This window comes from Megalobrama amblycephala, linkage group LG9, assembly GCF_018812025.1.
Source record: "Megalobrama amblycephala isolate DHTTF-2021 linkage group LG9, ASM1881202v1, whole genome shotgun sequence".
Taxonomy (NCBI): Eukaryota; Metazoa; Chordata; class Actinopteri; order Cypriniformes; family Xenocyprididae; genus Megalobrama; species Megalobrama amblycephala.
The window spans coordinates 972,723-984,208 of NC_063052.1; the positions used below are offsets into that span (position 1 = coordinate 972,723).

General features: G+C 35.6%; 1 protein-coding gene across 1 annotated transcript; it reads right to left on the reverse strand.

The window, feature by feature from the left end:
• Positions 1-6,036: 6,036 nt before the first annotated feature.
• Positions 6,037-8,498, reverse strand: LOC125274686 (perforin-1-like). Its single transcript, XM_048201089.1, has 3 exons — positions 8,265-8,498; positions 7,533-8,053; positions 6,037-7,409 (listed from the first exon to the last, which is right to left on the reverse strand). Exons 2-3 carry the CDS (start codon positions 8,048-8,050, stop codon positions 6,209-6,211), a joined length of 1,719 nt encoding a protein of 572 aa, XP_048057046.1. The 5' UTR covers positions 8,051-8,053; positions 8,265-8,498; the 3' UTR covers positions 6,037-6,208.
• Between the last annotated feature and the right edge of the window lie 2,988 nt (positions 8,499-11,486).

Consider the following 11,486-nt stretch of genomic DNA (forward strand, 5'->3'; position numbering starts at 1 on the left):
ATGGGCAGCTTACACATCTGGAAAGGCACCATCAATGCTGAAAGGTATATCCAAGTTCTAGAACAACATATGCTCCCATCCAGATGTCGTCTCTTTCAGGGAAGACCTTGCATTTTCCAACATGACAATGCCAGACCACATACTGCATTAATTACAACATCATGGCTGCGTCGAAGAAGGATCCTGGTACTGAAATGGCCAGCCTGCAGTCCAGATCTTTCACCCATAGAAAACATTTGGTGCATCATAAAGAGGAAGATGCGACAAAGAAGACCTAAGACAGTTGAGCCACTAGAAGCCTGTATTAGACAAGAATGGGACAACATTCCTATTCCTAAACTTGAGCAACTTGTCTCCTCATTCCCCAGACGTTTGCAGACTGTTATAAAAAGAAGAGGGGATGCCACACAGTGGTAAACATGGCCTTGTCCCAACTTTTTTGAGATGTGTTGATGCCATGAAATTTAAAATCAACTTATTTTTCCCTTAAAATGATACATTTTCTCAGTTTAAACATTTGATATGTCATCTATGTTGTATTCTGAATAAAATATTGAAATTTGAAACTTCCACATCATTGCATTTTGTTTTTATTCACAATTTGTACAGTGTCCCAACTTTTTTGGAATCGGTTTTGTATAAGTACAATGTAAAAACTTGTATGTTCTCAATAAGTGCATTGTATCATGTAAAAAATTGTAGGTACACAATAAGTGCATTGTATCAAATTATTAATTTCAATGATAGTACATAGTAAAGACAAACTTTAACTTAAAGCTGCAGTCCACGATTTTTGGCCCTCTAGCAGTTAACAAACAGAACTGCACGCGTCTTGTGGAAGAACATTGTAGCCGGAGCTACTTTTCTCCATGTATGTCTATGGCGAGTCACGCAGTTATTGTGATACTCTGCGGCGGGTCCTACCAGTCCGGTCTGAAATAGTCTGAATATAAACACTTATTATAAGTGTATCATAATGATTCAGGGTAAGACATGGTTTGGAAAAAACATGGTTTGGAAAAGGGATTCATGTTGTACATTCTCATTATATAATTTTTGTAAATTTTGAACACAAAAAAGTTATGGACAACAGCTTTAACTTTTTTCTCTCCTTTCCTTCTGCTCTCCTCTTTCTATATCACCCGTCATAATAAAAGTCCTAATAATAATAAAAAAACATCCTAAGTTACTAACGCCGTTACTTTTTTCAGTAACGAGTAATCAGACGAATTACTTTTTCTCCCGTTACAACGCCGTTACCGTTACTGGCAAAAAAAATGCCGCGTTACTATAATTGAGCTCACTGAAGCGTTTTTCATCTGAGTAGGCTCTCTCTTAGCCATAGGACCTGCAAAGTTTTTTTTCTCTGGTGTGTGTTGGGGTTAGTCATACTCAAATATAATTTTAAACTGATAATAATGTTCGATGCTCTGTGTGTGTGTCTATGAGCATGCGAGCTGAGCGCGAGCTCAAACCAGAATACCCCTTGTGACATGCTGGATCGAAAAAATGGGAAATAAGTTGTTCTAGTCGACTAATAGCTATTCATTTAAGCCATTAGCTGACTAATCACATTTATATTAATTTAATTTCTTAAATACTGGAGAGAATAAACCATAATAATGAGCGTTTATGTAATAGGCACTCAAGCACATGCATAAAGCTTGCCATAAAGAACCGGCAAAAGTAATACTTATGAATGTGACCAAAACAGCAAGGAGACATTTTAATTGTTTATTAATAAAGTAATGTTTTCTGAATCAGTGTCGGCTGCAAAGATGAAGTTGACATTGCTGACTCTCATCATCTGCTCATACTGGACGCGCCTAGAGAGAGAATGTACATTTCATTCGGATTAGGCTACATAATCAGAGTATGTAGCCTAATCTGAATGAAATGACTACATAATCTTCATTTTTAGATATTTCAAGCTTTCTATAGATATATTTCTCATGTCTGCGAGGCAAGCAGCCTCTGAGTTTCGGTTCTGTAGCCTGTAAGACGCGCTCCAGTTCACGCGCCAGTGATAGCGCCCGCGCCTGCCATGAGTCTGCTATATTTGCTTCTTATTTATTAAATCCAGGCAATTGATTGATGAAACATTGATTAAAATTAAGATACAATTTTTACAAAACGAAATTCACTTTAAAGAGAGGCTTTCTATAAAACAAAACTTAATGAAGTGGTCAAAATCGTGTCTGACCCACTCCATGGGCCCTATAATACACCCGGCGCAATGCGACGCAAGGCGCAGCGCAAGTGTGTTTGCTAGTTTGCGTCCGGCGCCGTTCGCGTTTTCCCGTTCAGCGCCACGTCCTTAAATTAGTAAATGCATTTGCGCCAGTTAGTGCACCCATGGGCGTGCTGGTCTAAAAAAGAGGTGTGTTAAGGTGCATTGCCGGCACATTGCTATTTTAAGGAGCTGAAAATAGACTGCGCCATAGACCAACTCAAACCTGGTCTAAAGTCTAAAGTCAATGGCGCAATATTTTGTTGTTAGAGCGCGTTGGTAGAAACTGCGCTTCTGGGCGCGTCCACAGTGCACGTTGACTTTGCTTATTACACACAGGGATGCGCATCACACAAACATGCCAAATATTAAAAACAAAAGGATTACAGTGTAAAAGAATATTATTGTGTAGGCTACATAAATATAAAAATATAATGATGAATAGTCATTGCGTGTATTAGAATTAGGCTACCTATTTTCAATTCAGCCTATTACTACTTAAAATGATGAACGAAATTGGCTAATTAATTGAACAATCGTGCCAATACACACACATATATATTAACTGACTCATCGCGTGTACGCCATGTAAATAGCAATCCGCCATGGCGCGAGCGCATCTCGCTCTTAAAGGGAATGGGAGATGACTCTCTGATTGGTTTATTGAACGTTACGCCCATTACTCATTAAGAGAATAGGGACAACCCATTTCAAAAATGCGCCCCGGCGCACGGACCGTTTTTCCGTCGTTAAAATAGCAAAAGTGGATTTGGACACGCCCTGAGTGAACCTGCGCCGTGCACTTTACACTTTGTGTTTAGATCGTTTAAATAGGGCCCCATGTCTCCCGATATATTGCGCATCTTATGATGCATCTTACTCATGGTGTTCACTTTTCATAATCAAGTAAATGAATTTAAAACATAACATAGGACTATTTAAACATAAATATAAAACTACATTTTCTTTAATGGCTACCAACACGTATTGTACAGTACAGAGAAATTTCATGTCGTGAGGAAGAGCGGATCATGAGTTGCGAGTCGGATCAAGAATTATTTATTCTTAGACTTATATTTAATAATGGGGGCATTCAAGTTATTTGACATATTTAAAAAAAATTTTAAAGTAACGCAATAGTTACTTTCCCTGGTAATTAGTTACTTTTATAATGATGTAACTCAGTTACTAACTCCGTTACTATTTGTGAGAAGTAACTAGTAACTATAACTAATTACTTTTTTAAAGTAACGTGCCCAACACTGGTATTAAGTGAGTAATTTACACCAAAACAAAAGATAACATCTATGCTTTCATGTCCGAAAACATTATGTTTGTCTTACATTTCATAGTAAATTCATTGTTTGTGATTATTTGTATAGAATGATTATTTCGAATATACAATCATATAAACTTAGTGAGACACCATTTGCAAAATAATCATTGAAGCAAGTTCAGTCACATGCTTTGTGTCAAGTTAAATCAGAGCTATCATGGCCCTGTAACATGATGGTAGTTAAACAAACTCATTGTTACAGGATTCATTTTGAGTGTTTTATTATGTTTTGACAAAACATGAATGAAAGAAAACACTTAGAATGCCTCCAGAAGAAGGTTTTAGTAATAGATCATTTGCAGAACAGCTGTCAGTTTTAGCAGTTTTAGGCAGGGCTGTACCGTAATTGATTTTCGATTTTGGCTTCCAATGATTATGAAAACAGGATAATCAACATGAAATGATTATTGTGCCACTGCCGCATTCCGTCCCGTGCACCTTCCTTTCCTTTACAGTGGTGCACTTTCGTTCCTCCCTAAAAGCCAAACTTGACATCCAAATCAGCCAAATAATTGAGTGTTGTACTGTAAAATGCAGTCTACTGAGGCTAAACTGTGGGAGGGCCATTCCACCGAATGGGGGACATTTGCTTGTTGTAACTCTTCAAAATTAAACTTTATTTTTAATCTTTTTTCAACACTGAATCTAATACATTCAAAATGTTTCAAAACTATTCAAAATGTGTATTAGTCAATCTAATACACAAGGTACAAAGTACAAGGTTTTAAAGCAGAAGATGGATGCACATTTTTTTTCATTTAAAAGAAGACAGAAGCCCCAAATTTATCATTTTTTTAAACAAAATAATTTAGTTTATTTAACAATTAAATAAATGATGGACCAAAAAAAACAGTTGTTTAACTTTATTTTTAGAGGAAAAAAACGGGTAGGCCATGGGTGGGTCTTTCTGGCCCCTGCATGATATGGTTTCTCTCCATCTTCTACAAAAGATAAGAAATACAAAGACAAAAAGTTTAAGTCACTTTGTGGTGGATTGGCTTCCTGTAAGTATGGTATTCACATTGTAAAACTAATCCTAAAAATGTACAATTTAAGTAATTTCAACTGTAAAACTCATGGTACAGGTGAATAGTATTTTATCAACTAAAATTCACACTATTAAATCAACAAAACAGATGATTCTACTCACTTCTGTTATTTTTCATATGAGTAACAGGACTACAAGTAACTGGATTGAGTTTTTAAGCAAAAAATGATCAAATACATGACATATGGCCACATGCTAATAGCATGAGGATAAGCAAATTCTAGTGACTTACCTAAAGTTCATATTTTTAAAATAGATAACATCCAAGAAATTATTTAGGTAACAGGAAATTACGTTAAGATGGACCTTCTCAGTCATAGTTATAATTTCATCAAATATAAAAAAAATTTAATGAGAGGACTTACTTTTGGTCTTCTCATGGCCTGCATAAGATCCAGATGATGCAACTTCCTTGTCTTGTGGCATGTTCCAAGTTTTTTAGAGGGGGCAATGTGTGAGAGTAACAGGACTGAGTGAAAACCTGGGGACACGACTAAAATGTGTATTTTATATAACATGTTATGGATTTTATTATGACATTTCTTTTTAGTATAGATCGTATATGGAGTCCCACAACAATGCCAAAAAAAGAAGAAAAAAAAAGAAAAGATTTCTGAAAGATTTTAATGGTTATATTTCATGATAACGTTAAGGTTTAGATAGTGGGGACATGTAACAAATGCTATTTTAGTGTTCTCAGTAGTTTTTAATAATGTTTTAAATGATATATTTTTAATTTTCAGTTAGATTAATGTTCAGTACTCTTTGCTTAATAATAAAATATTATATATTATAATATTTTAAAGTTAATTTTCATGCATATTTATACATACAATGTCCTGGGGACATAAATGTCACACATTCGGTGGAATGGTTCGGGATGTGCTTGATATTTAAATGACAAAGATAAAATCATTCACTGCTCTTGAATGAATAAACTGCAGTTTTAATAAGGATTAGTCTATTTTAATGTATCAGCAGTGTTATTTTATATTTGACTACTTTATTACATTTGATATTATCTGAAAATCACTAAGTTCATCTTCCTGAAAAACCTAAAGCATTATTTATTTCATTTGTATTTTTGTTCTGTTGTATTTTTTGTCTGTTTTGTTTGTAATTTAGTTTCTTTGTTCTTATTGTATTACTGACTGTTTACTTGTCCTCTGTAACTGTTTTGAGGACTTTTACTTACATTAACCTAGTATAAGTTTTTTTCTTAAGTATTGATAATTGTGAAATTTCAGTGAGATTTAAAATAACTCATATCATGAAATAAAACATTGATCATATCACCCACCTATAATCATGTTAAATAATTTTGATTTCAGTATTGAGCAAAATAATCTTATTATGATTTTGCCATAATTGAGCAGCACTAGTTTTAAGAATATTTCTTACCAAAAAATAAAATCACACGGATCAGGTTTTGTGAATGCTTTAATAAAACAAAATACAAAGACTGAAATAAACTGAAATAAAATGTATTGAGAAAAGTTTATACTTAAGCATTTTAAGCATTCAAAATTATTAGAAAGCTTTGCAAGAATATGGCTTTAATGCACAAGGCCTGATTTAAGATCCTACTAAAATCCTACAGCTTTATCCATTTTCCATAAGTACTCTTGAATTTAATTGAGAAATTGTGAGCTGATTCAAGTCTGGGCATGTCTTTAACCAGAACCCCATTTCTTGAGCTGAAAATGTCAGCCAGATGAGCAGCCATTGGAGAAGCTTTGTGTTCATTACACTCTGGGCCTTGTAGACTGGGAGCACATTTCACTTCATAGGTAAAAAAGAAGGTACCATATTTAAAAACACAAGTGTCATGTACAACTCCACTTCTAAGATCAAAAGAGCATGAACCGAGGAGATCGTTGTTCCAGTAACTATCTGCATCATATACTTCAAAAGTTAGTTTATCGGCCATGCTGATCTTAATAGGACCAAACTCAAATGTTTCTGGCCAACTTGGATCGTTATTATCATCAATAGTCTCAGTGCGCTTTTCTTGTGTGCCATATTTAACTAATACATAACCATCTGTTTTAGTAATTACATCTCCATACAGATCTTTAGCTCTCAGACTGTAGACTTTCAAGGTGGCAAGTCCTTTTTCAGCTGGACAACAGTTAGACTTTATAATTTGACTACCTTCACAAACACAAGCACATCTGTCTCTTGCACTGCTCTTCCTGCCAATCTTGCAAGGCTCAGAGCAAACCTTCATGAGGGCATTTTCAATTATGTATTCTTCAACAGCTCTCTTCAGTCCTTTCCTGGCAGGGTGTTCAGTATTCAGTAAGAAATGGAGGGGTTTCAGAGAGTAGTGCACAATGTCAGGGAGACTCTTCAGAGACTCAAGCCAGTTCTTAAGAGAATTTGGGTGTGATGAACCAGAAAAAAGAAGATCTTCTCCATTTATGTTTCCTCCGATAATCTCTGTCTGACGCTCATTGAACATGGTGCTGAACTTTTGATTTGTCCCCATCTTCCTTTTCTGTTCTTGACAAAAATGTGACTCTACCTTCACAGTTGCTACGTTGTATGAACCAGAGGCTTCTACATCCAAACAGTCTTTTACCGCAGTGTCTGTAAGCCCACTCACTGTTGCCTGACAGGTTTTGAAGGCTGTTATGGCTTTCATTTGCCCCCCTAACTTGACATCTTTGATATAGTGAGTGCCATATGTGGTGATCAGGTTGCGGTAGGCGTCTGGATTGTAGGATGCAGGGAGTGATTTGATTGCTTTAAGAAACTCTGTATTAAGGGGAGGCTTTTCAGCTATACGATATCTGTAAAGAAACAGTTAATGCATTTGAATCCGATGGGATTAAAAAGGGTGCAATTTACAATTTACAAAGATTTCATTTCTTTTCATAGTCATTCTATGAGGAAAAACTACCCAGCTTTCTCACCTGTAAAAACTGCATGTAACTTCATGTTTGGTGAAACTGTATTTGTCTTCTTTAGATTTTGTCAGTGCAAATTTCGCTTCCCTGGAATGAGTGCTTCCGACCGCAGCTCCAGCAACCTTCACATCTAAACCAACTTTCCAGTCGACCGAGAGTGCTGATGAGGAATCATTGACCAGTGCTTCACTTGATTCAAAGATCTGACTGGCAACTTTCATTGAACACTTTGGCAAAGTCCTCCAGTCTACAACTGCTGCTGGTAGCTTCTGTTTTATTTCATTCATGTAACTGTTTTTGTGCAATTTGCAAGTGCCGTTTCCTAAATCCCATTTCTCCATATTGATCACGTAAGATCCTTTTCGCTCCATGGTCACAACATCAAATCCCTCTCCAGCAAGATTGTACCCTGGAACAAAGGGAGCATTCTCACAATCTTCTGATGCACCTGTGTCATCCTCTCCAGAAATGGTCATGAGAAGCAATGCCCAGAAAACAACAAGGTAAGTCTGGTAGTGCCCCATGATCTGCAGTGAGATAAGAACATTTCTGTCAAATCATTATTGGTGTGAAAATTAACATCACAATAGCCTAGACAATAACAATAACACCTTCATAAAATTTGCAATATGGTTATATTTTTAAAACAAACAGCAAAAAAAAAAAAAAAGTATGTTAAACAGTAATTCTCTTAAAAAAAATATGATTATTTGAATGGTTTTTATAGTTACTAGTTACCTGCTATTAAACATACAGCTGAGATACTCAGAAGTGAGTCAAGGAACAAGTTGTTTATCTAACCTGTATTTAAAAGTTGTGTGGTTGTGGGTGTGAAAGGTTTGTAGAGTGCAAATTATATGGCATGACGTGGCTATGACAAATTATCTAATATTAGTTTAACACATTGCCTGGGCCTAAGATGAGCAATGCTATAAATATGCTCTAAGAACAAAGAAGAACATTTTAAGCACAAGTTATCAGATATATCAATAACCTTTGCAAATGGATGGCAGTGTTACAAAGAAGATGAACATCTATGCTTAAGAGATCTATGCATCTATGCTTATGCATTTTAAAAGATGCTCTGGTTTCTGCTAATTTCTGCTATTTCTTTACATTATAATTTAAAGTTTTAATTTAATGCTAAATCCTTTTAAGGATGCAGCCTCTGAATTGGGATACAGCTATATGTAACACTTCACAATTCAGTTTTCAGACTATACAATGCAAATGCAAAAATGAAAACATTTTTCTTGTTTTTCGGTTACATCATCAATGGATATTTGCCATTTTCCCCCCTTTTTTATTGAAAATAAATAAATCATGTTGCTCTTAAATTGCAGCATATAGATATATATTAGATTCGCATCATCTCCTGCAAACCGCCTCTACTGTACAATTAATAACTTGATTTAAGGGCATTTTAGTGAATGAGAAGCATGTGTAGTGCGGAAGCTCAAGCTGGTTGCCGTGGTAACGAACAATGCCCGCTAAAGAAAATATTTTTACTGTATAAATATTGTATTAAAGGTGCCCTAGAATTAAAAATTGTATTTATCTTGGCATAGTTGAATAACAAGAGTTCAGTACATGGGAATGACATACAGTGAGTCTCAAACTCCATTGCTTCCTCCTTCTTATATAAATCTCATTTGTTTAAAAGACCTCTAAAGAACAGGCAAATCTCAACATAACACCGACTGTTACGTAACAGTCGGGGTCATTAATATGTACGCCACCAATATTTGCATATGCCAGCCCATGTTCAATGCATTACACAAGAGCAGCACGTCTAGATGTGCACAGCTGAATAATCAGACTAGGTAAGCAAGCAAGAACAATCACGAAAAATGGCAGATGGAGCAATAATTACTGACATGATCCATAATTACATGATATTTTTAGTGATATTTGTAAATTGTCTTTCTAAATGTTTCGTTAGCATGTTGCTAATGTACTTTTAAATGTGGTTAAAGTTACCATCGTTTCTTACTGTATTCACGGAGACAAGAGAGCCATCGCTATTTTCATTTTTAAACACTTGCAGTCTGTATAATGCATAAACACAAATTCATTCTTTATAAATATCTCCAACAGTGTAGCATTAGCCGTTAGCCACGGAGCATAGCCTCAAACTCATTCAGAATCAAATGTAAACATCCAAATAAATACAATACTCACATAATCTGAAATATGCATGCAGAATGCATGACAAACACTTTGTAAAGATCCATTTTGAGGGTTATATTAGCTGTGTAAACTTTGTTTATGCTATTCAAGGCAAGCGCGAGCTCCGGGGGCGAAGAGCACGAGAATTTAAAGGGGCCGCAGCATGAATCGGCTCATAGTTAATGATGCCCCAAAATAGGCAGTTAAAAAAAATTATTAAAAAAAATCTATGGGGTATTTTGAGCTGAAACTTCACAGACACATTCAGGGGACACCTTAGACTTATATTACATCTTGTAAAAAAAAACGTTCGATGGCACCTTTAAAAACAAGAGCTAAAAACCTAACAAAATTAAAAACAAATAAATTATGCTAATTTTTTTTGTATATATACAAAATATATTTTCGCTAGGTAGTCTTTTTATCTTTCATATATTGACGTGAAGGATCTTGGCAAGCACTGCTGCTCGAGCTGCCCTCTGTCTGCTCGTGGTTGTACTGTAGCCTACCAAGTAAAATGAACCCCCTGACCAAGCGTATAATGTAGGCCTATATTAATAAAATAAAGTAATAACGAATAAGTTGGTAAATACAAGCTGGACAATGTGCCACATCAGCCAGGCCACCGAGATTTCACTTTTCCCAGCTACTTGCAATGGCCAGTCTGGGACTGCCTTATATTTAGCACAGTTATATTAATAATAAAAATGATAGCACTTCGGGTGGAAAAAGTCATCCTCTGTGTTCAGTCTTTTAAACTACTCCTCAACATGCATGCAGTGTAAATAAAACAGTTACATCAATGAAATTATAGTAGTCCACGGCCACACCCCCATGCTAATGGTACAGCCCACAGCGCAAATTACAAGACAAAAAATGGAAAAATAGAAAATCGGCCGTGAATCGATCTTCTCTCCAGGATTTAATGTTGCCATAAGCGCAACATTATGGGCACCCACCGGCAGAAACATTAATCGGCACATATGCCAAGTTTGCCAACAAATGTAAATCAATATTTACACAGTGTAATAGTTGTAAATTTATCTGTCTCATGTGTCCCACAAAATCTACTGTTCTGCAACAGATCAATAGCCAGGTGGTCACCCTAAGTCAAGTATTATTATCATGTTTCAGAGACATGGCTCTCGAAAGTGTGGTGGAAACAACAATTTTACAAAAGAAAACTTGTAAATTGACATTTCTTTGACTTTAATCTTTCCTTTTTTAATTTTGGTTTATAAAGATGCAAAATGTAATAAACAAAAATCTGAAAATAAGTCAATATTTATTTGTGCACATGAAATTTGTGTATTCTGTTTTAATTTAAATTTTCGTATTCACCATAACATTTAAAAATACAACAACCGTTCGTTTTTTGTTTTTCTTGACGTGGTTAAAAAATGAAAAAGGAATGGACGCAAATGTACACGGACCCGCCTGGTTTCAATTTTTTATTTTTGCATTTGCATTGTATAGTCTGAAAACTGAATTGTGAAGCGTTACACGGACCAAGCTAAAGAGAACTTTCAGGAAAAATCGAATTGCTGGATTTTCCCAAATGATACTCTCTTCCTGTTTTGCTTTAGTTGGAGTGTGCCTTTCCTTTGATACCTGGCTATAGAATGAGCTGGGGGTGTGCTTGCTATTCCCTCCCTGACAGCCCTGCTGAAAAATTCAGCATTGCTGATCACCAGCATAAAATATGTTGAGCACAGGATTCTAGGTGTTGTATTTTGTTTGTTGGTATGATCCCAGTAAGACGACAACAAAACTCAAATGTGTTGCATTTCA

Bases quoted from the DNA above. Each gene is read 5' to 3' on its own strand.
- LOC125274686 (XM_048201089.1), bottom strand. From the start codon at position 8,050: ATGGGGCACTACCAGACTTACCTTGTTGTTTTCTGGGCATTGCTTCTC. The intron at 7,410-7,532 runs GTGAGAAAGCTG...GTTTCTTTACAG, and splicing joins GTTACATGCAGTTTTTACAG to ATATCGTATAGCTGAAAAGC.